The sequence below is a fragment of the Bombina bombina genome, chromosome 1, assembly GCF_027579735.1.
Source record: "Bombina bombina isolate aBomBom1 chromosome 1, aBomBom1.pri, whole genome shotgun sequence".
NCBI classification, from domain to species: domain Eukaryota; kingdom Metazoa; phylum Chordata; class Amphibia; order Anura; family Bombinatoridae; genus Bombina; species Bombina bombina.
The window spans coordinates 1,184,589,439-1,184,617,150 of record NC_069499.1 but is presented as its reverse complement, the minus strand read 5'-3'; the positions used below and the strand labels follow the sequence as shown (position 1 = coordinate 1,184,617,150).

The 27,712-nt window shown below is 38.4% G+C and overlaps 1 protein-coding gene across 1 annotated transcript in view; it reads right to left on the bottom strand.

Moving 5' to 3' along the window:
* Positions 1-27,712, bottom strand: part of PLCD3 (phospholipase C delta 3) — a 319,734-nt gene that overhangs the window by 228,835 nt on the left and 63,187 nt on the right. Inside the window, exons 3-4 of the mRNA XM_053699833.1 lie at positions 22,797-23,025; positions 14,713-14,842 (exon numbers count right to left, since the gene is read on the bottom strand). Coding sequence (XP_053555808.1) covers positions 14,713-14,842; positions 22,797-23,025 — 359 coding nt within the window. The remainder of the gene's footprint in view (positions 1-14,712; positions 14,843-22,796; positions 23,026-27,712) is intronic.

The window sequence follows — 27,712 nt, the reverse complement described above, 5'->3', positions numbered from 1 at the left end:
AACAGAGCCAAAAGGCTTTTATAAATGGAGACTAAATGGATCCACACGTTGGATACCCTGATACCAAGGGGACTAAATACCTTTCTGGACTTTGGGCCATTTTACACAAAATAACCAATGGACTGGATGTTTACAGTAATATAACCTGGCTGGCTCACGGGTTTCTACCCATACTCTTAGAGTTATGAAGAAATTAGTAATTGTTCTGCAAAGGGGATAATTTTACGTAGAAGGTCAGCATGTTCATTCCTAATATGGTTGCTTCACATATATGGGATAATGATTCTGTGCTCATTGTAATAGATAAGAATTCCAAAAGAGTTGTAGGAGGTGAATGCAGGCTGCACAACTTGGTTTAGTAAAAAGTAAAAATAAGTTTTATTCAATCATTTAAAATTGTTACAAGCAGGCAGATAACAAGCTGACAGCTGTTAGTTGATCACTCTCATATTATTTAACGGGACATTGTGTATAGAGGGTCCCTCTGGTTGTTATTCACTGTTAATCCGAGAGTTATGTATAGTCTATACTCTTGTCTGCCTATCTGATGTTCCCACTGTACAATGTTTGCTTGTTTCATCAATAAAGCTCTTTTGAAAAAAAAAATAAAAAATTGTTACAAGCACAGATACAAGTGTTACCCAAACACACAGGGGAAAAAGACTGCCTTCCGACGCGTTTCCTGCTCAAACTGAGCACTTCATCAGGGATGGCAGGTGTCTCCCTTCCAAAATATTTATTGGAGTTGAACGACTTAACCCTTTATGAACAAAATTCAAAATTTAAATGTTCAGTTTATCTTTTCAACAAATGTTGTTACTGAACAAGGATCAAATGTCTTCAACTTCAACAAATCTCACCATTTTCTAACATAAGTGTTACATTGGTTACTAAAATATTAACATTAACTTTCAATATATTTGCAATTTAAACAAATGGGGAAATTGCCGAGCAGAAAGAAAGTACTTCTTAGTATGTATTTCTTCTATATTCTGAACCACTTCTAAGTGAATAGTACAATCATAATGAAATATTTATGACATATATATATATTGGTTTGTTTGTGAAACTATATTATTTATTAACAAGTTATAAATGCGAACTGACTTTATTCATATATAAAATTTCGCTATATATAGATTCACAAGCCCACCAAAAAAAACGCTTCACATTTCGCAGAAAAGACAGTTTCACAATATGAGATTTCAGATAAGTTGTGTCACCTTGATACATTAAATAGCAAAATGAGTTAGTAGTGATGTTAACTGGTTTCAATAGATTTTAAGTATTTTAATTTAGATGCAAAAATAACTTGTATATTTATTAAACTGGGAGCTAGCTCTATGACACTGTAAAATATATAAGTCACCGCAGATAGAGAATTACACCTCCTATATATTAGTAATAAAGTTGATCATATATATAATGGAAAGCAAATAACAAATAGTGTTGTAGTGTAAACATGTGTGCAGATGAAGAAAATAGATTTAAACCATCTGAACAAAATTTTTTTATGTTACTGTTATATATAAAAACACTTTGTCATTATAATTAATTGCCGGTATATAGCTGCAAATATATAACAGTAACATAAATTTTTTTTGTTCAGATGGTTTAAATCTATTTTCTTCATCTGCACACATGTTTCCACTACAATACTATTTGTTATTTGCTTTCTATTATATATATGATCAACTTTATTACTAATATATAGGAGGTCTAATTCTCTATCTGCGGTGACTTATATATTTTACAGTGTCATAGAGCTAGCTCCCAGTTTAATAAATATACAAGTTATTTTTGCATCTAAATTAAAATACTTAAAATCTATTGAAACCAGTTAACATCACTACTAACTCATTTTGCTATTTAATGTATCAAGGTGACACAACTTATCTGAAATCTCATATTGTGAAACTGTATTTTCTGCGAAAAGTGAAGCTTTTTTTGGTGTGCTTGAGCAGGAAACGCGTCGGAAGGCAGTCTTTTTCCCCTGTGTGTTTGGGTAACACTTGTATCTGTGCTTGTAACAATTTTAAATGATTGAATAAAACTTATTTTTACTTTTTACTAACCCAAGTTGTGCAGCCTGCATTCACCTCCTACAACTCTTTTGGAATTCTTATGCATTACATCAGCGCAAGGGAAACGCTGAGGAGAGGCGAATGCAACCTATGACCTGTGTTTCTTTCCAAGCAACTACAGCCTGCATAGCAGGCAATCACTGAGCTAACTTGCAGGTGTGTTGAGCGTGTGTGGACAACCAGGAGAAATCGACACGGACAGGATCATTCACCACATACATCGAAATTCGCCCTTCCTGCGGTGAGTAGGACCGGAATAATAATTATTTACTGTGATTGTCAAATCATTCATTTTGATACCGGTGTGGGGACTGTGCATTGTGGTTCGAGTACTGATCTCTTATGATATTAGGAGGATACATATCTGAATAAACACACACTGATAAAATGGATACCACATCTGTTATGATAATATGCTAGTGGATGCCGTTTTTTCAATAATAATACGTTATTAAATTGATTACACAAATCTACCATTGTGTTGCACCACTGGAGATTATCTTATTACATAGTGCTTGCTGATCATAATTTTCTTGGAACATAACGAAATCACTGTCATTAAATATCCCATAGGATCCATTACTGCTGCTATTTAGAGTTTGGTGTATGAGTATTGGTTCTCATTGCAATAGTACAATAGGATGTACTGTATATAGTTTTGCATAATTTTTTTTATTTTATGTGTTTTTTACACCAAGTGCGATCACTTTCCAGCCATAGGATATGATAGCTGTGCTGCTCTAACGAATAACTTATATGATGGTGAGGTTTAAGAGAAACGGTACCATATAAAGTTATGCACTGTAGTGCATTGTCTGTTATTCTGATGAGATATTTGCACCCTGCGCTGTTGTTTATACAGCGATATCTCATATGGCTGGTGATGTGATTGCGCTTCTGTGTATATGGTTTCTATGGTAACCAAGGGCCAATCAATTCGCAGTGACGCATCACGCTTACGCTGTAGCGTGATGACGTCATTTTGAGTTGTTGATCCACTTTATTGTTGTTGTTTTGTCTGTCTGAGGACGAGCCGGTCAGGCTCGAAAACGTTCACAATAAAGTGGATCAACAAGTAAGTCCTTTGGAGTGCACTTTCTTCTAGTTGCCTATACATACTGTTTGTGCACCCAAGGCATCTGACTGACAAGCTTGGAGTGCACTTTGTCTACAAATTTATATATATATATATATATATATATATATATATATATATATATATATATATATATATATATATATATATTTATATATATATATATATAAAAGCACTAACATCTCTGAATTTGTCCCCATTTTACTTTTTAGTTTCCTGTAGAATGCAGGTTTATCTCACCCCTTTATGGCCACAGCTGTTGTCAATCAGGTGTACATTTCACCTTGCGGCTCTTTCAAGGATCCACAAAGTGAAACGTGCAGAGGACTAACAACAGCAGTGTCACAAGTCACAAGGAGGGGTGCACAGATAACAGGTGCAATTCCAGCACTGTGATTAGCATGGAGCAATACTGGAAAGTGATACACTGTAACAACTCAGAGTGACTGTTAATGAACTGATTGTTACAATTTATTGTTCTAAAACATTTTAACCAGTTTATGCTTTTAATCGATGTACAGTTTGCACTATGAATAATTGGAATCCCTTGAGACCGTTGATTCTCATTATTGAGCGCTAATCTTAGAGCTATTGAAGCTCTGATGTGTGTGAGTACCTGTTCTACCATTATTGCAGTAATACACTATAGTTCTTCAATGTACCTCAAGGGAAAAAGTAGAAATGTCTAATGACTTTCTGCCATTTAATAAATGTCCAGTGCACGGTGTAGTATTTATATACAGTTATATGTTTGTTTTAAGGTTCAACACTGTTTTATTGTTACTGACTATTTGCATTTACACTTCTTTCAGTAGTCCACTGGCAGTGCTTCATGGCCCAGGGAAGCCTCCTTTTCTTATTTTACCATCTAGCTACGCCTTTTAGCTGCCACTCGACCTGTCAAACCTGCAGCTGGGAGTCTTCTCTTCGCGTTTAAAGTGAGACTTACTTATTGCGATTGGACTACTGAGCTTGGAGCTGATTTCCTGTTAGACACCTATTACACAAGCTGATGACTCTCAGACACTTGTCTTCTGATTCTGCTTTGGCTTTTATGTCTGCCAGGCCTCTTTCCGCCAGTTTCCGAGTGTCTTTTATAGTGTAGGAAACTGTACTCACTGACACATTGGCTTTCTGCAATTTCTCTAAATAAATATTTATACTTTTAAGAGTTATAATGGTCTATATACATTATTTTTTCAGTTTTTGGTCATCTAAACTTGTCATTTTAACCTATGGCAGTTCCTCCTACCGTTTTAAAATCTCATTTTATTCCCTTGACTTGAAATGCTTAAAATTGCCATAAAAATCTGAAAAATGGGTGTGTTCTAAAACATTTGCTTTAACCGGTTGTATGTCTATATATGTGTATGTATGTGTGTGTATTTGTGTGTACATATTTGTGTATGTGTGTATGCATTTGTGTGTGTATTTGTGTGTTTATTTGTATGTGTACGTATTTGTGTGTGTGTGTACGTATTTGTGTATGTATTTGTGTGTGTGTTTATTTGTATGTGTACGTATTTGTGTGTGTGTACATATTTGTGTATGTATTTGTGTGTGTGTTTATTTGTATGTGTACGTATTTGTGTGTGTGTACATATTTGTGTATGTATTTATGTGTATGTATTTGTGTGTGTGTTTATTTGTATGTGAATGTATTTGTGTGTGTGTACATATTTGTGTATGTATTTGTGTGTATGTATTTGTGTGTACGTATTTGTGTATGTATTTGTATGTATATATTTGTGAGTGTGAGTACGTATTTGTGTGTACGTATTTATGTATGTATTTGTGTGTGTATTTCTATGTGTACGTATTTTTGTGTGTTAATATTTTTTAAATTAAACTTTAGGGGGCGGAGCCAACAGCCGGGGAAGCTAGACGTACATCTCTAGAGCTCCTAGGCCTAAACTAAAATAAATACTTATTTCTCCAACATTGGTGTGTCCGGTCCACGGCGTCATCCTTACTTGTGGGATATTCTCTTCCCCAACAGGAAATGGCAAAGAGTCCCAGCAAAGCTGGTCTCATGATCCCTCCTAGGCTCCGCCCACCCCAGTCATTCTCTTTGCCGTTGCACAGGCAACATCTCCACAGAGATGGTTAAGAGTTTATTGGTGTTTTAATGTAGTTTTTATTCTTCTATCAAGTGTTTGTTATTTTAAAATAGTGCTGGTATGTACTATTTACTCTGAAACAGAAAAGGATGAAGATTTCTGTTTGTAAGAGGAAGATGATTTTAGCAGACAGTAACTAAAATCGATTGCTGTTTCCACACAGGACTGTTGAGATGAAGTAACTTCAATTGGGGGAAACAGTTAGCAGTCTTTTCTGCTTAAGGTATGACTAGCCATATTTCTAACAAGACCATGTAATGCTGGAAGGCTGTCATTTCCCCTCATGGGGACCGGTAAGCCATTTTCTTAGTTAAACATAAAAGAATAAAGGGCTTCAAAAAGGGCTTAAAAACTGGTAGACATTTTTCTGGGCTAAAACAATTGCTTTACTAGGCATTTTATGCAGATTCTAACTAATTATTGGTATTATAATCTTGGGGAACGTTTAGAAAAACGGCAGGCACTGTGTTGGACACCTTTTTCAGATGGGGGCCTTTCTAGTTATAGACAGAGCCTCATTCTGGGACTGTATAGGGGTTAAATGTAAAAACGGCTCCGGTTCCGTTAATTTAAGGGTTAAAGCTCTGAAATTTGGTGTGCAATACTTTTAATGCCTTAAGACACTGTGGTGAAATTTTGGTGAATTTTGAACAATTCCTTCATACTTTTTTACATATTCAGTAATAAAGTGTTTTCAGTTTGAAATTTAAAGTGACAGTAACGGTTTTATTTTAAAACGTTTTTTGTGCTTTGTTGACAAGTTTAAGCCTGTTTAACATGTCTGTACCATCAGATAAGCTATGTTCTATATGTATGAAAGCCAATGTGTCTCCCCATTTAAATTTATGTGATAATTGTGCCATAGTGTCCAAACAAAGTAAGGAGAGTAATGCAACAGATAATGATATTGCCCAAGATGATTCCTCAAATGAGGGGAGTAAACATGATACTACATCATCCCCTACTGTGTCTACACCAGTTATGCCCACACAGGAGGCCCCTAGTACATCTAGTGCGCCAATACTTATTACCATGCAACAATTAACGGCTGTAATGGATAACTCCATAGCAAATCTTTTATCCAAAATGCCTACTTATCAGAGAAAGCGCGATTGCTCTGTTTTAAACACTGAAGAGCAAGAGGACGCTGATGATAACTGTTCTGACATACCCTCACACCAATCTCAAGGGGCCATGAGGGAGGTTTTGTCTGATGGAGAAATTTCAGATTCAGGAAAAATTTCTCATCAAGCTGAACCTGATGTTGTGACATTTAAATTTAAATTAGAACATCTCCGCGCACTGCTTAAGGAGGTGTTATCTACTCTGGATGATTGTGACAATTTGGTCATTCCAGAGAAATTATGTAAGATGGACAAGTTCCTAGAGGTTCCGGTGCCCCCCGACGCTTTTCCTATACCCAAGCGGGTGGCGGACATAGTAAATAAAGAGTGGGAAAGGCCCGGCATACCTTTTGTTCCCCCCCCTATATTTAAGAAATTATTTCCTATAGTCGACCCCAGAAAGGACTTATGGCAGACAGTCCCCAAGGTCGAGGGGGCGGTTTCTACTCTAAACAAACGCACTACTATTCCTATCGAAGATAGTTGTGCTTTCAAAGATCCTATGGATAAGAAATTAGAGGGTTTGCTTAAAAAGATTTTTGTACAGCAAGGTTACCTTCTACAACCAATTTCATGCATTGTTCCTGTCACTACGGCAGCGTGTTTCTGGTTCGAGGAACTAGAAAAATCGCTCAGTAAAGAATCTTCGTATGAGGAGGTTATGGACAGAGTTCAAGCACTTAAATTGGCTAACTCTTTTGTTTTAGATGCCGCTTTGCAATTAGCTAGATTAGCGGCGAAAAATTCAGGGTTTGCTGTCGTGGCGCGCAGAGTGCTTTGGCTAAAGTCTTGGTCAGCGGATGTGTCTTCCAAGACAAAATTGCTTAACATTCCTTTCAAAGGTAAAACATTATTTGGACCTGATTTGAAAGAGATTATTTCAGACATCACTGGGGGAAAGGGCCACGCCCTCCCACAGGATAGGTCTTTTAAGGCTAATAATAAGCCTAATTTTCGTCCCTTTCGCAGAAACGGACCAGTCTCTAATTCTGTATCCTCTAAGCAAGAGGGTAATACTTCACAACCCAAACCAGCCTGGAAACCAATGCAAGGCTGGAACAAGGGTAAGCAGGCCAAGAAGCCTACCACTGCTACCAAAACAGCATGAAGGGATAGCCCCCGATCCGGGACCGGATCTAGTGGGGGGCAGACTTTCTCTCTTTGCTCAGGCTTGGGCAAGAGATGTTCAGGATCCTTGGGCGCTAGAAATAGTTTCTCAAGGTTATCTCCTGGAATTCAAGGAACTACCCCCAAGGGGAAGGTTCCACAGGTCTCAATTATCTTCAAACCAAATAAAGAGACAGGCATTCTTACATTGTGTAGAAGACCTGTTAAAGATGGGAGTGATACATCCAGTTCCAATAAGAGAACAAGGAATGGGATTTTATTCCAATCTGTTCATAGTTCCCAAAAAAGAGGGAACATTCAGACCAATTTTGGATCTAAAGATCCTAAACAAATTTCTCAGGGTACCATCGTTCAAAATGGAAACTATTCGAACGATCCTACCTACTATCCAGGAAAATCAATTTATGACTACCGTGGATTTAAAGGATGCGTACCTACATATTCCTATCCACAAGGAACATCATCAGTTCCTAAGGTTCGCTTTTCTGGACAAGCATTACCAGTTTGTGGCACTTCCATTTGGATTAGCCACTGCTCCAAGGATTTTCACAAAGGTACTAGGGTCCCTTCTAGCGGTTCTAAGACCAAGGGGCATTGCAGTAGTACCTTACTTGGACGACATCCTGATTCAAGCGTCGTCCCTGTCAAAAGCAAAGGCTCATACGGACATCATCCTAGCCTTTCTCAGATCTCACGGATGGAAGGTGAACAAAGAAAAAAGTTCTCTGTCCCCGTCAACAAGAGTTCCCTTCTTGGGAACAATAATAGATTCCTTAGAAATGAGGATTTTTCTGACAGAGGTCAGAAAATCAAAACTTCTAAGCTCTTGTCAAGTACTTCATTCTGTTCCTCGTCCTTCCATAGCGCAGTGCATGGAAGTAATAGGATTGATGGTTGCAACAATGGACATAGTTCCTTTTGCACGAATTCTTCTAAGACCATTACAACTGTGCATGCTCAGACAGTGGAATGGGGATTATACAGACTTGTCTCCGACGATTCAAGTAGATCAAAAGACCAGAGATTCACTCCGTTGGTGGCTGACCCTGGACAATCTGTCACAGGGAATGAGCTTCCGCAGACCAGAGTGGGTCATTGTCACGACCGACGCCAGCCTAGTGGGCTGGGGCGCGGTCTGGGAATCCCTGAAAGCTCAGGGTCTATGGTCTCGGGAAGAGTCTCTTCTCCCGATAAACATTCTGGAACTGAGAGCGATATTCAATGCTCTCAGAGCTTGGCCTCAACTAGCAAAGGCCAAATTCATAAGGTTTCAGTCAGACAACATGACGACCGTTGCATATATCAATCATCAGGGGGGAACAAGGACTTCCCTGGCGATGAAAGAAGTGACCAAGATAATTCAATGGGCGGAGGATCACTCCTGCCACTTGTCTGCGATCCACATCCCAGGAGTGGAAAATTGGGAAGCGGATTTTCTGAGTCGTCAGACATTCCATCCGGGGGAGTGGGAACTCCATCCGGAAATCTTTGCCCAAATAACTCAATTATGGGGCATTCCAGACATGGATCTGATGGCGTCTCGTCAGAACTTCAAGGTTCCTTGCTACGGGTCCAGATCCAGGGATCCCAAGGCGACCCTAGTAGATGCACTAGTAGCACATTGGACATTCAACCTAGCTTATGTATTCCCACCGTTTCCTCTCATCCCCAGGCTGGTAGCCAGGATCAATCAGGAGAGGGCCTCGGTGATCTTGATAGTTCCTGCGTGGCCACGCAGGACTTGGTATGCAGACCTGGTGAATATGTCATCGGCTCCACCATGGAAGCTACCTTTGAGACAGGACCTTCTTGTTCAGGGTCCATTCGAACATCCGAATCTGGTTTCCCTCCAACTGACGGCTTGGAGATTGAACGCCTGATTTTATCAAAGCGTGGGTTTTCAGATTCTGTAATAGATACTCTGATTCAGGCTAGAAAGCCTGTAACTAGAAAAATTTACCATAAAATATGGAAAAAATATATCTGTTGGTGTGAATCTAAAGGATTCCCATGGAACAAGATAAAAATTCCTAAGATTCTATCCTTTCTACAAGAAGGTTTGGAGAAAGGATTATCTGCAAGTTCTCTGAAGGGACAGATCTCTGCTTTATCTGTTTTACTTCACAAAAGACTGGCAGCTGTGCCAGATGTTCAAGCATTTGTTCAGGCTCTGGTTAGGATCAAGCCTGTTTACAGACCTTTGACTCCTCCCTGGAGTCTAAATCTAGTTCTTTCAGTTCTTCAAGGGGTTCCGTTTGAACCCTTACATTCCGTAGATATTAAGTTATTATCTTGGAAAGTTTTGTTTTTGGTTGCAATTTCTTCTGCTAGAAGAGTTTCAGAGTTATCTGCTCTGCAGTGTTCTCCGCCCTATCTGGTGTTCCATGCAGATAAGGTGGTTTTGCGTACTAAGCCTGGTTTTCTTCCGAAAGTTGTTTCCAACAAAAATATTAACCAGGAGATAGTTGTACCTTCTTTGTGTCCGAATCCAGTTTCAAAGAAGGAACGTTTGTTACACAATTTGGACGTAGTCCGTGCTCTAAAATTCTATTTAGAGGCTACTAAAGATTTCAGACAAACATCTTCCTTGTTTGTTGTTTATTCTGGTAAAAGGAGAGGTCAAAAAGCGACTTCTACCTCTCTTTCCTTTTGGCTTAAAAGCATTATCCGATTGGCTTATGAGACTGCCGGACGGCAGCCTCCTGAAAGAATCACAGCTCACTCCACTAGGGCTGTGGCTTCCACATGGGCCTTCAAGAACGAGGCTTCTGTTGACCAGATATGTAAGACAGCGACTTGGTCTTCACTGCACACTTTTGCCAAATTTTACAAATTTGATACTTTTGCTTCTTCGGAGGCTATTTTTGGGAGAAAGGTTTTGCAAGCCGTGGTGCCTTCCATTTAGGTGACCTGATTTGCTCCCTCCCTTCATCCGTGTCCTAAAGCTTTGGTATTGGTTCCCACAAGTAAGGATGACGCCGTGGACCGGACACACCAATGTTGGAGAAAACAGAATTTATGCTTACCTGATAAATTACTTTCTCCAACGGTGTGTCCGGTCCACGGCCCGCCCTGGTTTTTTAATCAGGTCTGATGAATTATTTTCTCTAACTACAGTCACCACGGTATCATATGGTTTCTCCTATATATATTTCCTCCTGTCCATCGGTCGAATGACTGGGGTGGGCGGAGCATAGGAGGGATCATGTGACCAGCTTTGCTGGGACTCTTTGCCATTTCCTGTTGGGGAAGAGAATATCCCACAAGTAAGGATGACGCCGTGGACCGGACACACCGTTGGAGAAAGTAATTTATCAGGTAAGCATAAATTCTGTTTTTCAGCAACAGTGCAAACTAATTTCACATGAGGTCGGCTACTAACTAGTTCTTAACTGAACTGGAGCTCCCATTCGTGAAGCTTTCCCAACCTTCTCTACAATGAAGACTTGGGAATCGCTCCGTTAGGCCACTATGACCCGCTCCTCATGGATCACTTCGCCACTACAGTGAACACCGCTGCGAAGCAGGAATGGACCCCACTGAATGTGGAGTTGCGACAGGCACCTGACTCTAAACCATGCCCTATGATCAGGGAGGTATGTTGCTTGCCTTTGTCTCTGGACCATACAGAGTTTACCGGCTGTCACGAAGGAGCAACTATGCCTAACATCGCAACACGACTGGAACAGATCCCGCAGAGCGATTCCATGCCCTGTGGCAATCGCAATGGACTGAACCTATTTGCCAAGCTGTGGAACATAAACCAACTGCTCCAGCTTTTTCTGCGGTCCCGATACTCACTACATGTGAGTCAGTTTGTCGCCTTAGGAGTGGGCTGAGAGAGAACTGATGATCCTTGAGTCCCATTTCAGCCATACGGTTTCTTACAAGCTCAAAAACTTATTCTCCCTTTTTTCCCCATGTTTATAATAGTTCATTATATCACTGCAGCTCTTGTTTAAGGACTAACAGTTCTTTGTCATTGTTGTGCAATTTTAGAATCTAGAACAGTGCAATGCTATACTATGTTATCCCGTTGTTTATTGTTTGCACTAGTTGACTCTTATACTAGTTTGATATATTACTTATGGTTATGACAGGTTTACTTTGTATGCTTCAATAATGCTTCTATACTATATGCTCATATCACTGTACTCACATAGTAATCTAGCAGGGTATAGATGACTTTATTACTTTATAAGAGTTTGAATTAATGCTGTAGTACTTGAGAGACGGAAAGTTTCACCAGTGAGTTTATATTCTTTATACCCAAGTCTGTTTTGATCTGGTTTTTGAAAGATGATAATGGGCACTCAGGTCTCTTGTTGTTATTCACAGTCTCACTACTACACACTGCTTCTAAGCTAGCAAATATACTATGCCATATTTTATATATTCAGCTCTCTTATAAACTCTCATAACATACAATCTACTACACTTTTTATAAATGATTATAGTTGCTCCCTTCTTTAAATGTTGTCACTAAGGTCCTAGCGTGACTGATACAGTTAATAGTTTGCTTTGTAAATGTACTATAACTATTTTTATGTAACCTCCTCATCTAGTTTAAATCTACATACATGCAAGACATGTAGGAGATCATATATAAGGGTTATGCTTTGGAAGCTTATAGCTTATGTTTGAGTCTGAATATCGGTTGTATTACATTGCTGCTTAGCATTCATTATCTCCAAAATTTTAATAACACCTTTGCTTATGGTAGATGATAGATGATAATAGGCGCTCAGGTCTCCTGTTGCTATTCACAGTCTCACTATTACACACTGCTACTATGCTAGCAAATATACTCTGCTTTATTTTATATATACAGCTCTCTTATATACTCTCTTAGCATATAATCTATTACACTTTTTACAAGTGATTTTGGTTACTATCTTCTTTAGCTATTGTCACTGAGGTCCTAGAGTGACTGATACAGTTAATAGTCTGCCTTGTAGATGTTCTTCAGCCATGTCTATGTAATCTCCTCATCTAGTTTAAATTTACATACACGCTAGACATGTGGGAGATCATATATAGGGATTATTCCTTGGAAACTTACAGCTTATGTTTGAATCTGAATATCGTTTATATCACATTGTTGCATAGTATTAATTATCTCCAAAAGTCTTAATAACAGCTATGCTTATGGTCTACGTATCCCTGAAATGAGCTCCAGTTTATTAAGCCTGTTGGTTTGCATTTCAGTTAAGATGTCAGTATTCTCTTTTCTTATGACAGAATAAGAAGCAGTCAGACAACCGCAGTTCAGTTTCAGTTAGGTTATCCTTTTAATTATTAGTTATTAATGTTCACACAACCCCTCATTACTTAGGTTATGACAAACTCTCAAGGTGACGCCTGAGCCAGACGACTAAGGGATTCTGCTATTATACACATAATGTTACTATATTTGTCCCTCATTCCTGACCTTTGCTTTCACACATCCCACCCATCTACAGGCCCAAGAATTAGATTATGTATTTATTACTCTGCTAGCCTAGGACTCAGTCGCATGCAACTTAAAATATAACCCCTCACTTTATAACAGCTCTAAATAATAACCCTTAGAACCCAACTTATATTACCTACTGACCTTACTAAATGAGATTTATGGATGTCTAATTATGTAGAGAGTCCCCTCATAGGTTATCGCCAGCCCCTCACCTCCTATACACACAGATACTCTGTCCAAAGCTTTCATATTTAGTTGAATAGGGTCTTAAAATTGTCCCCATAATTGCTTATATTAACAACTAGTACACCCGCCAGCCCTCCCCCTTCCCCCTAATTTGAAGTAGTCCTCGCCTGCAGATGTCCCCTCCACTACACACATATTATCACATACTGGCTCGTCTTTCTCTTTTTCCACAGACTTACAATACTAAGGAGTACAACAATTTAAAGCCATCCTTTCACTCAAAAGCTCAGATGCCCAAAAAGTAATTATAAGTCTAACATCTTAACCGGCTTCGCCCCCCCTCCCCATTCCCCCCCTCTCCTTTACCTTATCTAAGACGGCTTTTGTCCGCTGAATTTTCCTTCCACAAAAATCATAAAGCCAACCCCCCCTTGCTCCAAATTTTTTTAATAGTTAGGTTGATATACTCTTTCCCACTGCAATGTGGGGTCCATTCATACTCATCTTATAATGCAAAATCGAGGTTCCATAATTATCTATATACCATTCCCTTAAACATACTAGCCCAACTTATTCTAGACTATTACTACTACTCACCAGTTTCATGTTATAGATTGCTATATTCTCTTACAGATAGGTGGAATAATAGACTAAGCTACATACTGCATAGACGTAGTGTCTTCACTGTTTCAAAGCTTCCCAAAATGTATGTCTAGAGTAACTAGCACGTGGCTCTGTAATATGTCTAAACGTTAAAAATTTATGTCTCATCATAATATTGTTATTGTATATTGGTAACTCTTTATGTAATGTTTCACACAACCTCAATAAAAAACTTATTATAAAAACAAAAAATAATAATTAAACTTTAAATTGCAAGATGTATTATGGACTGTGGTTGATCTCACCACTCAACAAAAATGTGCTGCGTGTTGCAGGACTGAATTTAACTAGGACCTACAATGCCACCATCCTTCTTGCCACCTAAAACAGAGATCTGAATGTGCCACACCCCAGAATCATCCAAACTCTGCCCCTGGACCATAAGGACCTGCCATGGAACACCCGGACTTGCCTCAGAGTGCTCAAACCCCAGTCCTCACCAAGTTCTTATATGTTATATATGATAATAATACTGAGTAAAGTAATATATGTAATAACCATACAGTACCATATACAACACGGTAAAAAACACGCTGTGCTGTTTGATTGAATTATACACTATAGAATCCGACTATAAACTATAAGTGGAAAATACACTAATAGTAAATGGGCTGCACTATATAATTTTTAATATATATGTATTTACACACACATATATATATATAGATAGAGAGAGAGAGAGAGAGAGAGAGAGACAGAGAGAGAGAGAGAGAGAGAGAGAGAGAGAGAGAGAGAGAGAGAGACTGAATTATCACACATTACACATAAAATGCAACGTAGTCATACACTGATAAATTACAAAGGCTATGCTATATTATACCATGCATTTAAATGCTAACATAGATTAATATCTCACCTTAAAGAGGTTGTAGGCATACATGTCATTCATGTCAATATTTATCATCTTCAACAAATCCTTCACCTCTTGGAAAGACATTTTATCATCCCCATCTCGGTCCGCTTGGTGCAGATAATCCCGGATCCAGGTACAAAAATGTTAAGGAAGACAGATCATAACTGAAACACAGAGAAATCCCATCTACCCCTAATCTGCCTGCATTTTAGTTAATGCAGTGAGTTCAAGGGTGGCGAATAATTACTAGTGGAGAGCCTGAGTGACCAGAGCTGGAGTCTATATTTAATACATTTATCTAATACAGGGGATGACCACAATCCTTTAGTAAAGCGTATCAAATTATTTATCTACAAAATCATCAAAGACTTTAATATTAACTTTTGTATAAAAATCATTAGATAAACTTTTCTAAAGTATTGTGATAATATATATTGTACATATTTTTATATATAATTCCAAAAGCTTTAAAATAAAAAAGTATGAATTGAAAAATGTGTAGGATCAAACTTTAATTCTATAAAATACAAAATTATGACTTAAAAAAAGACAATTGTGATTTAATATTACTTTGCAATTCTCCAACATTTGTAACAAAAGTTACAAAAATCACATGTGATCTGTAGAGTTTTGTGGCACTACCACATGTCTGGTCTAATTTCCATTGACTTGGTAACATTTGGAAACTGGTGGTAACATAAAAATTCTCCATAGACTTTAAAGTGATGGTAAATTTCAGATTATAAGAATGTTGCAATGAAAAATATATTAGTTTACAAGTAAAACCACATAATTATTTTTTTTTAAAGTGTATAAATATTTTACAATAAAAGATTTATAATCCGAATTGAAATGATCTGTTCCTCCGCCCCCTTCATTTTCTCTTTTGGCTGGGCTGTGATGTATAGAGCAGCCACATCCACTCTCTACATAGGCTTTATAAGGGCTTTAAAGGGGCTGGACTTCAAGATTGTCAAATGACACACATGTTGATTGGATGTTCACTGGAACTGTCATAAAAAAAAAAAAGTTAGAGTTCATCCAAGTGGGCCGGCATAACAGTGCAATAGAAGCATTACACATATACTTTTTTTAATGGTATTGGATTAGTTAAGGTTTACCATCACTTTAATGGAGGTAAATGTTTTTACCACCAGTTTTCAAATTTTACCATCTCAATGGAAACTAGCCCTCTGTTTTCCTTCTCCAGCTGACAGTGCAGATAGTGATGAATATAACAATATAACAAAGGTTGCAGGCACAATTAAAATTGTCACTAAAACAGAGATAACTTTACAAGATGTACTTTGGCTAATATAAGTATATTGCAAAAAAATTTCCATTCAAATATAGAATTTACTACTCTGCATTTCAACTTTTATTCCTCATGAAAACTTAAATTAAAATTTAAAGTCAAAACCAAATCACCTATAAAATATTTAATAAAAGATTGTAAACAAAATATGCAAATCCATTCATTATTCATTATACCTGTTTTCCTTTACATATAGAGGCCTACTTATCAAGCCGTCAACTTACTTGCATTCAACGGCACCAATACACTCGACCGACATCATCCTAACATCGCGGCCGCGGACCTGAATACTCTCTCCATATTTAACAAAAAAGCTGTCAAAAAGCCATGCACCAAGTGCGGGGCGATGAGCAGCGGACTGTTGTTAACTAACAGTCATCGATCTCGCTGCTATTCGGCTTTTTCACAGCTTTATTTATATACTGTCACTAAACACAACCACTATACTAAAATGTTGAACCCCTATCTCGCCGCTCCCGGACCCTGCCGCAACTAAATAAACGTATTAACCCCTATTCCGCCACTCCCGGACCCCGCCGCAATAAACACTAAGTTACACAAAATAAAAAGTAAATGATCAAATATTTAAACTAATTACACCTAATCTAAGAGCCCTATGAAAATAAAAAAGCCCCCCAAAATAACCCCCCCCCAGCCTACAATAAACTACCAATGGCCCTTAAAAAGGCCTTTTGCGGGGCATTGCCCCAAAGAAATCAGCTCTTTTACCTGTAAAAAAAAAATACAAATACCCCCCCAACAGTAAAACCCACCACCCACACAACCAACCCCCAAATAAAAACCTAATCTAAAAAACCTAAGCTCCCAATTGCCCTGAAAATTGCATTTGTATGGGATTTGCCCTTAAAAGGGCATTCAGCTCTTTTTCAAAAGCCCAAACCCTAATCTAAAATTAAAACCCACCCAATAAACCCTTAAAAAAGCCTAACACTAACCCCCGAAGATCCACTTACAGTTTCTGAAGAGCCAACATCCATCCTCAATGAAGCAGCAGAAGTCCTCATCGAAGCCGGCAGAAGTCTTCATCTAAGCGGGCAGAAGTCTTCATCCAGACGGCATCTTCTATCTTCATCCATCTGGCGCGGAGCGGCTCCATCTTCAAGACATCCAACGTGGTGCATCCTCTTCGTTCGACCTTTTCTTCAACAATGAATGTTCCTTTAAATGACGTCATTCAAGATGGTGTCCCTTAGATTCCGATTGGCTGATAGAATTCTAGGATTGAGCTTTCTGATTGGATCAGCCAATAGGATTGAGCTCGCATTCTATTGGCTGATTGGAATAGCCAATAGACTTCTGCCCGGTTGGATGAAGATGTCGGCCCGCTTGGATGAAGACTTCTGCCGGCTTCGATGAGGACTTCTGCCGCTTCGTTGAGGATGGATGTCGGCTCTTAAAGGGACAGTAAAGTCACAAAAAATCTTTCATGATTTAAATAGGGCATGTAATTTTAAACAACTTTCCAATTTACTTTTATTACCAATTTTGCTTTGTTCTCTTGGTATTCTTAGTTGAAAGCTAAATCTAGGAGGTTCATGTGCTAATTTCTTAGACCTTGAAGACTGCCTCTAATCGGAAAGCATTTTGAAAGTTTTTCACCACTAGAGGGTGTTAGTTCATGTGTTTCATATAGATAACATTGAGCTCCGGCACGTGAAGCTCCTAAGAGCAAGCACTTATTGGCTAAAAATGCATGTCTGTCAAAAGAACTGAAATAAGGGGGCAGTTTGCAGAGGCATAGATACAAGGTAATCACAGAGGTAAAAAGTATATTATTATAACTGTGTTGGTTATGCAAAATTGGGGAATGGGTAATAAAGGGATTATCTACCTTTTTAAACAACAAAAATTCTGGTGTTTACTGTCCCTTTAAGAAACTGTAAGTGGATCTTTGGGGGTTAGTGTTAGGCTTTTTCAAGGGTTTACAAATGCCCTTTTCAGGGCAATGGGGAGCTTAGTTTTAGCTACTTAGCTAAAATAAATACAGAAGTACCTGTAAAATAAAACCTAACCTAAGTTACAATTACACCACACAACACAACACTACACTATAATTAAATAAATTATCTAAATTAAATACAATGAACTAAATTAAATACAATAACCTAAATTAAATTAAATTACCTAAAGTACAAAAAAAACAACACTAAATTACAGAAAATAATAAACAAATTACAGAAATTTAAACTAATAACACCTAATCTAATAGCCCTATCAAAATAAAAAAGACCCCCCAAAATAAAAAACCCTAGACTAAACTACCAATAGCCCTTAAAAGGACCTTTTGCGGGGCATTGCCCCAAAGTAATCAGCTCTTTTTACCTGTAAAAAAAAATACAAACAACCCCCCCAACAATAAAACCCACCACCCACACAACCAACCCCCCCAAAAAAATACTAACTAAAAAATCCTAAGCTCCCCATTGCCATGAAAAGGGCATTTAGGTGGGCATTGTCCTTAAAAGGGCAGTTAGCTCTTTTGCAGCCCAAAGCCTTAACCTAAAAATAAAACCCACCCAATACATTTGCATTGCCCCAAAGTAATCAGCTGTTTTTACCTGTAAAAAAAAATACAAACAACCCCCCCAACAATAAAACCCCAACAATAAAAATGCGAGCTCAATCCTATTGGCTGTTCCAATCAGCCAATAGGGTTGAAGTTCAATCCTATTGGCTGATTGCATCAGCCAATAGGATTTTTTCTACCTTAATTCCGATTGGCTGACAGAATTCTATCAGCCAATTGGAATCTAAGGGACGCCATCTTGGATGACTTCACTTAAAGGAACCTTCATTCGTCGGGTAGTCGTCAGCCGAAGAGGATTCTCCACATCGGATGTCTTGAAGATGGAGCCGCTCCGCGCCGGATGGATGAAGATAGAAGATGCTATCTGGATGAAGACTTCTGCCTGTCTGGAGGACCACTTCTGCCCGGCTTGGATGAAGACTTCTGCCCGTCTGGAGGACCACTTCTGCCAAGCTTGGATGAAGATGACTCCCGGTAAGTCGATCTTCAGGGGGTTAGTGTTAGTTTTTTTTTAAGGGTGTATTGGGTGGGTTTTATTTTTAGGTAAAGGCTTTGGGCTGCAAAAGAGCTAACTGCCCTTTTAAGGGCAATGCACATCCAAATGCCCTTTTCATGGCAATGGGGAGCTTAGGTTTTTTTAGTTAGTATTTTTTTGGGGGGGTTGGTTGTGTGGGTGGTGGGTTTTATTGTTGGGGGGTTGTTTGTATTTTTTTTTACAGGTAAAAAGAGCTGATTACTTTGGGGCAATGCCCCGCAAAAGGTCCTTTTAAGGGCTATTGGTAGTTTAGTTTAGGCTAGGGTTTTTTTTATTTTGGGGGGCTTTTTTATTTTGATAGGGCTATTCGATTTGGTGTAATTAGTTTACATTTCTGTAATTTGTTTATTATTTTCTGTAATTTAGTGTTTGTTTGTTTTTGTACTTAAGATAATTTAATTTAATTTAGGTTATTGTATTTAATTTAGTTAATTGTATTTAATTTAGATAATTTATTTAATTATAGTGTAGTGTTGTGGGGTGTAATTGTAACTTAGGTTAGGTTTTATTTTACAGGTACTTTTGTATTTATTTTAGCTAGGTAGTTATTAAAGGGACAGTAAACCTCAAAAATAATGCTATATAATTCTGCACATAGTGCAGAATTATATAACATTATATTAGCCAAACTTTGTAAAACGTAATATTCCCTTTGATTTTTAAAAAACTCGGCTGTTTTACAGACCCGCTCTCTGCTCTCTGCTGAGCGAGTCTGTTTTATTTACACAGCGCATCGGGCCAGCTGTATAGTCACAGCCCGGCCCGACAGCTCGCTCCTGCTCTGTCTGACAGCAGGAGCGAGCTGCACTTTGTGTTATGGCGCGGTCGGGCCGGGTTGTGACTATACAGCTGGCCCGATGCGCTGTGTAAATAAAACAGACTCGCTCAGCAGAGAGCAGAGAGCGGGTCTGTAAAACAGCCGAGTTTTTTTAAAAATCAAAGGGAATATTACGTTTTACAAAGTTTGGCTAATATAATGTTATATAATTCTGCACTATGTGCAGAATTATATAACATTATTTTTAAGGTTACTGACACTTTAAATAGTTAATAACTATTTAGTATCTATTCTACCTAGTTAAAATAAATACAAACTTGCCTGTAAAATAAAAATAAACCCTAAGCTAGCTACAATGTAACTATTAGTTATATTGTAGCTATCTTAGGGTTTATTTTATAGGTAAGTATTTAGTTTTAAATAGGAATAATGTAATTAATGATAGTAATTTTATTTATATTTATTTAAATTAGATTTAAGTTAGGTTTAGGGGTTAATAAATTTAATATAGTAGCGGCGACGTTGGGGATGGCAGATTAGGGGTTAATAAGTGTTATGTAGGTGGCGGCGGTGTAGGGGGGGCAGATTAGGGGTTAATAACATAATGTAGGTTGCGGTGGTGTAGGGGGCGGCAGATTAGGGGTTAATAAGTATAATGTAGGTGGCGGCGGTGTAGGGGGGCAGATTAGGGGTTAATAACATAATGTAGGTGGTGGCGGTGTAGGGGACGGCAGATTAGGGGTTAATAAGTGTTATGTAGGTGGCGGCGGTGTAGGGGGGGCAGATTAGGGGTTAATAACATAATGTAGGTGGCAGCGGTGTAGGGGGCAGATTAGGGGTTAATAACATAATGTAGGTGGCGGCGGTGTAGGGGGGGCAGATTAGGGGTTAATAAGTATAATGTAGGTGGCGGCGGTGTCGGGGCAGCAGATTAGGGGTTAATAACATTATGTAGGTGGCGGCGGTGTAGGGGGTGGCAGATTAGGGGTGTTTAGACTCAGGGTGTTAGGTGTAAACGTAACTTTATTCTCCCATAGGAATCAATGGGAACATAATCTTTCGCTGCTTTCAGACTCCCATTGATTCCTATGGCATCCGCCGCCTCCAGGGTACGCTGGGCCTGAACAGTGCCGAGCATACCTGGCAGAAATGTGTTAAAAGTAGTCAGACAGTGCCGAATTTGCATTCGGAACATCTGTAATGAGGTAAGCATCGATCTTTGACCGGCAGATCATATGTTAGGTCACAAAATTCTACTTTTGCCGGTCTGTAGGGTTTGATAAATAAGGGGAATCAGGCTCGACACAATTACGCTGCGGAATTCCAGCGTATTTGCGGTTGACGGCTTGATAAATAGGCCCCAATGCCTTTACTACCCATTCCCCAACTTTGCACAACAAACATGATTATATCAACATACTTTATAACCTTTAAACTTTTAAATTTCTGTCTGTTTCTTAGTCCCTAAAGACAGCCCCATGATCACATGCTTTTGTATTTGCTTTTCACATCAGGGAAAGCTAGTTCATGTGAGTCATATAGATAACATTGTGCTGACGCCCACGGATTCTTTCAACACAGCACTAATTGGCTTAAATGCAAGTCAATAGATAAAGTCATGTGATCAGGGGGCTGTCAGAAGATGCTTAGAAACAAGGTCATCACAGAAGTAAAAAGTGCATTAAAGGGAAAATCTAGGCCAAAATAAACTTTCATGATTCAGATAGAGCATGTAATTTTAAACAATTTTCCAATTTACTTTTATCACCAATTTTGCTTTGTTCTCTTGGTATTCTTAGTTGAAAGCTTAACCTAGGAGGTTCATATGCTAATTTCTTAGACCTTGAAGTCCACCTCTTTTCAGAATGCATTTTAACAGTTTTTGACCAGTAGAGGGTGTTAGTTCATGTATTTCATATAGATAACACTGGGCTCGTGCACATGATGTTTTCTGGGAGCAGGCACTGATTGGCTAAACTGCAAGTCTGTCAAAAGAAGTGAAATAAAGGGGCAGTTTGCAGAGGCTTAGATACAAGATAATCACAGAGGTTAAAAGTATATAAATATAACTGTGTTGGTTATGCAAAACTGGGGAATGGGTAATAAAGGGATTATCTACCTTTTAAAACAATAACAATTCTGGTGTAGACTGTCCCTTTAATATAACCATGTTTTCTGTGCAAAACTGGGGAATGGGTAATAAAGGGATTATCTATCTTTTAAAACAATAAAAAATTTTGAGTTGACTGTCCCTTTAAATCCAATGCAGAGTATATAAAAAAAATAGTGTACATTTTGCTGCTAAATATTATACATATATAAAATGAATTAAAATGTTGTACTTTTAAGGGAACTTGCCTCGAAGCACACAAATTTCAACCCAATTTTCAAAGCTTGCTATAGAGAACATACTGTATGTAAGGGTTCAGGAATAATGTATGTGCTCTGCCTATGGTTCTCAAAATAATTAAACCTAGACTTTTCCTAGGAATAATTCTATACAAGATCCTTCTTGGAAGATTCAGAAAAAAAGTTGATAGTTATAAGAAATTAGCATGTGAGTAAATTTGATAAATTGGGATGCTCATATGCCTGATTACATTTTACATTGTTATGGTTGGATGACTCAATAGCTGAAGATCTCTCACACCAGCTAAGTCTATACTGAAGAGAGCACAAAATATTTGTAAAAATATAACTGCATAAGCAACAGAGATTTGTTCTTGATCTGTGTTACTACACCAATGCTCCTGGGATCCTTATTAGGGCCCATAGTCTGTTTTGTGGCAGATGCTACTACCATCTGCACTTATCCTCTATCCTAATTAGACACTAGCACTTACCACTCACACACATCAAACAATATCATAATTACCACTAACAGCGCCCCCCTGTGTACATTTAAAGATATTGTACTAGTTTCTCTTTCTGGGTCATTGCCACCACGTGTTGCATGAGCTTCTGCAGTCCCTTCACCCAGCTAGATGCTTCCTGTTCATTTGCTGCGGCAAGGTCCAAGTTCTTCCTCCTCCCAGTGAAGGAGATGCTGAAGCAACATCTTTCAGGAAATCGACGACCATGTTTTCGAAGTCCCTCAGACTGGTGTCCCTCCCGCACTGACTCTATGTGCAAGATGGAAACTAGTGGTGAAAGAAATAAAAAGGGAACGGTTAAAGGGACAGTATGCACCAATTTTAATTTAACTGCATGTAATACATGTAATAGACACTACTATAAAGAATAATATGCACAGATGCTGATATAAAAATCCAGTGTAAAACCTTTTAAAAACTTACAGCTAGATTACGAGTTTTGAGCGCTATAGGAAAATTAACGAACGCAACAAAAGTGGTGTTATTTAATCCCCTATAGCGCTGCCATTACAAGTTTTAAAAAACCAGGCTTGTGCATGCGATATGGTTGCGTTGAGCTACATACCACACCAAAAACAAGCGCTGATTTGACGTGCTCATTCACGCTTTCCCCATAGACATTAATGGGGAGAGCGGGACAGAAAAAAACCTAACACCTGCAATTGCGGAAAGAAAAGCTCTGTAACGCAGCCTTATTGATGTCTATGGGGAAAAAGAAAATACGGTTTAAACCTAACACCCTGACATAAACCCTAAATCTAAACACCCCTAATCTGCTGCCCCCGGCATCGCCGACGCCTGCCTACAGTTATTGACCCATAATCTGCCGCTCCCGATATCTCCGTCACCTAAATAAAGGTATTAACCCCTAATCTGCCGCTCCCGATATCGCCACCACTATACTAAAGTTATTAACCCCTATTCCGCCGCACCCCAACATCGCTGCCACTATAATAAATCTATTAACTCCTAATCTGCCGCTCCCAATATCGCTGCCACTATACTAAAGTTATTAACCCCTGTTCTGTCGCAACCCAACATCGCTGCCACTATAATAAATCTATTAACCCCTATTCTGCCTCTCCCCAACATCTCTGCAGCTAAATAAAGCTATTAACCCCTAAACCTCTGGCCTCCCACATCCCTACCACTAAATATACCTATTAACCCCTAAACTGCCAGCCCCCCACATCGCAACAACCGAAATTAAAATATTAACCCCTAATGTAACCCTAACACCCCCTAACTTTAACATAATTAAAATAAAGCTAAATTAAACTTACAATTATTAACTAAATAAACTAAATAAACTGCCAGCCCCCCACATCGCCCTTAAAAACCACCCTTAAAAACTACCAAGGGCCCTTAAAAGGGCCTTTTGGGGGCCCTTAAAATGGCCTTTTCTAGGGCACTGCCCTAAGTTAAAGAGCTCTTTTGCTACAAAAAAACACTCCCCTAACAGTATACAAACCACCAACCCCCCAAACTTCCAAGGGCCCTTAAAAGGGCCTTTTGAGGGGGCCTTAAAAGGGCATTTTGGGGGGCCCTTAAAAGGGCCTTTTGTAGGGCATTGTCCTAAAGATAATACCTATTTTCCTACAAAAGAAAAAACAAACACCCCCTAAAAAAATACATTACACAAAATAACAAATTATCCATAATAATAAAAATTATTCCTATTCTAATACCCATTAAAAAAAACAACACACCAAAATAAAAAACCTAATCTAGAATAAACTACCAATGGCCCTTAAAAGGGCCTTTTGTAGGACATTGCCCTAAAGACATCAGCTCTTTTTCTGAAAAAAAAAAAAAAATACAAATATCCACTTACATTACAAACCCCCACTCCCCTCAAACCCATCCGCCGGGATGAAGATCGTTCAAGCGGGACTTCAAAAACTGTAAGTGGATCATCTTGGGGTTAGTGTTAGGTTTTTTGGCTGGGTTTTATTTTTAGTTTAGGGTTTGGGCAGTAAAAGAGCTAAATTCCCTTTTAAGGGCAATGCCCATACAAATGCCCTTTTCAGGGCAATGGGTAGCTTAGGTTTCTTTAGATTTAGGTTTTTATTTTGGGGGGATGGTTGAGTGGTGGGTTTTACTGTTGGGGGTCTTTGTATTTCTTTTTACAGGTAAAAGAGCTGATATCTTTGGGGCAATGCCCCACAAAAAGCCCTTTTAGGGGCTATTGGTAGTTTATTTTAGGCTAGGGTTTATTTTTTTATTTTGGGTGGGCTTTTTTTATTTTGATAGGGCTATTAGATTAGGTGTAATTCTTTTTTATTTTTGATACTTTTGTTTGTTATTTTACGTAATTTAGTGTTTTTTGTAATTAGATACTTTGTAATTTTTAGAGTAGTGTTAGGATTTTTTTAATGTGTAGTTTAGTTTATTTAATTGGTAGTTAGTTTAATTTTAGTTTAATAATTATATAAGTTTAATTGTTAGATTAAACTTAGTTTTTTTAATTTGACAGGTAAGTTTTAATTTAATTTAAGATAGGAAAATTGTAATTTTAATATAACGTTAGGGGGCGTTAGGTTTAGGGGTTACTAGTTTAAATTAGTTTATTGCGATGTGGGGGACTTCCGGTTTAGGGGTTAATAGTTGAATTTATTATGTTTCATTGTGGGGGGCTTTCGGTTTAGGGCTTAATAGGTTTATTATAGTGGCGGCGGTGTAGGGCTTAATAACTATTGTATAGTGGGGGCAATGTGGGCGGACGGCAGATTAGGGGATAATAATATTTAAATAGTGTTTGCGATGTGGGAGGGCGGCGGATTAGGGGTTAATAACTTTAGTTTAGTGGTGACGATGTCGGGGAGCGACAAAATAGGGGTTAATAATTTTTTTAGTGGCGGCGATATCGGGAGCAGCAGATTAGGGGTTAATAAGTTTAATATAGTGTTTGCGATGCAGGAGGGCCTCGGGTTAGGGGTTAATAGGTAGTTTATGGGTATTTAGTGTACTTAGTAGCAGTTTAGTTATGAGTTTTATGTTGCAGATTTGTAGCGTAAAACTACTGACTTGATGGCGTTACAGATCTTGTTGTTTTAGGCTGTAACACTGTTTTTTTTAGCCAGAACGCAAAACTCGTAATACCAGTGCTATGGGAATCCCATGTTAAAACGTCATTTTTAAGAGTGCGGTACTGACGTTGCTTTACAGGCTAAAAGGCTTGCGATACACCTATACTGACAACAATAACAAAAAACGAGTAGAGGCACCGGGTAGTTTCACAAACAAAAACGTCCTTTATTAAGGTGATAAAAGACAACAGGAGACACTTCGGAAAAAGCTTTAAACCTCTGGGGCAAAGGTGGAGTGGCGGTACCCCACGTACCCTGATGCTGACATGTTTCGGCAAATGCCGTAATCGTAGCTAAAGGGTGTACGCTTAATTACTTATTTAAAGACACAGATCACCTGTGATAGGTTAAAAACTAATATGCTACGTGGGTGACACCCACCTCCACCTATACGTTATACACCTGCCCTAATTTAGCATGTAAAACCATACTATCCACTTTATGCAAATCTTTTTATAACATATATACAAACCAAATTAAATGTGATATTAATAATGTCATTCACAAAACATTCCTTGTCATATATATGTAAATGGAACGGTAAAGAATAAGAAAAAGAGAAATAAATAATAATAAAAGATAAGAAATATATACATTACTGGAGACACCAGAGAATTATTAACTATCAGCTTGTACATTTTTGCATTTTTGCATGTATCCATATTGCTCTGATATCTATACACTAGGATACATTGGATGAAATTTGCTGTCATCCAGGACTGCATATGCTAACCATGTGCTGAGAAAACGGGACAAGGGTGGATTATATATCTATATAGTATTCCTATGTTTATTTACTTACTTGCCCACGTATTCAGTTACTTAGGGGGAAGGAGAAATTTATCTACAGATATGCATATAAATATGTATCAGCGTATAGTGTTTTTTGACACGAATACACAGGTTAACACCAGAAGTTAATCAAGTCATATTCAGAATTGAGCCCATTGGGCACCCTGGTGTGCAACCTGTGTATCCACAACACCTCCCTTTTGAGGAGCAAATTCTCCCTATCACCTCCCCTATTGTGTGTATTTACCACTTCAATAATCGTCCATGACAATGTCCCTGGATCTTTGTTATGTTTTATCTTGAAGTGGTTCACTAGGGGGGTAGTTAGTTTGCCTTGCTTGATATCATTTATATGTTCCCTTATCCTGGTTCTGACTTGTCGAGACGTTTGACCAGTATATTGAATGTTACATGTGTCACAACTGAGGAGATAAACTGCATATGTGGACCTACAATTGAAGAGCGCCCTGTGTGCAAACGTCTCTCCCGAGTATGCACTCCTAAATATATTGCCCAATTTTACATGTCCACATGCTATGCAGCTACTAAAACTACACTTGTAAACCCCTTTATACCTTAACCAAGAGGATGTATTGGTTTCATCCTGTTTCAATTGTGTGGGGGCTACATAATTGCCTATGGTTTTGCCTCTTCTGAAGGCAAACCTCACCTTTTGTGTGGCAATATGTGCAAGTTCATCATCAGCCTTAAGCATTGTCATATGTTTACGTATAATATTACACACCTGGTAATATTGCCTACTGAACTGAGTAACAAACGTTAACTGTTCAGACTTAGTATCACATACAGATTGTTTCTCACTGAGTAGGGTGGCCCTTTCTATGGCCCTTACTTCCTCCCGGGCCCTATATATATCCTGTCTGGGGTACCCTCTCTCTTGAAACTTAGTAACGAGTTCAGTTTCGTGCTTGAAGTGTTCACTATCCCGGGTACAGTTCCTCTTAACCCTGGTGAACTGGCCCTTCAAGACTGACTTAAATACCTGTTTTGGGTGGCTGCTGTGAGCATGTAAGAGAGTATTTCTAGTTATAGGTTTTCTATACAGCTCAACT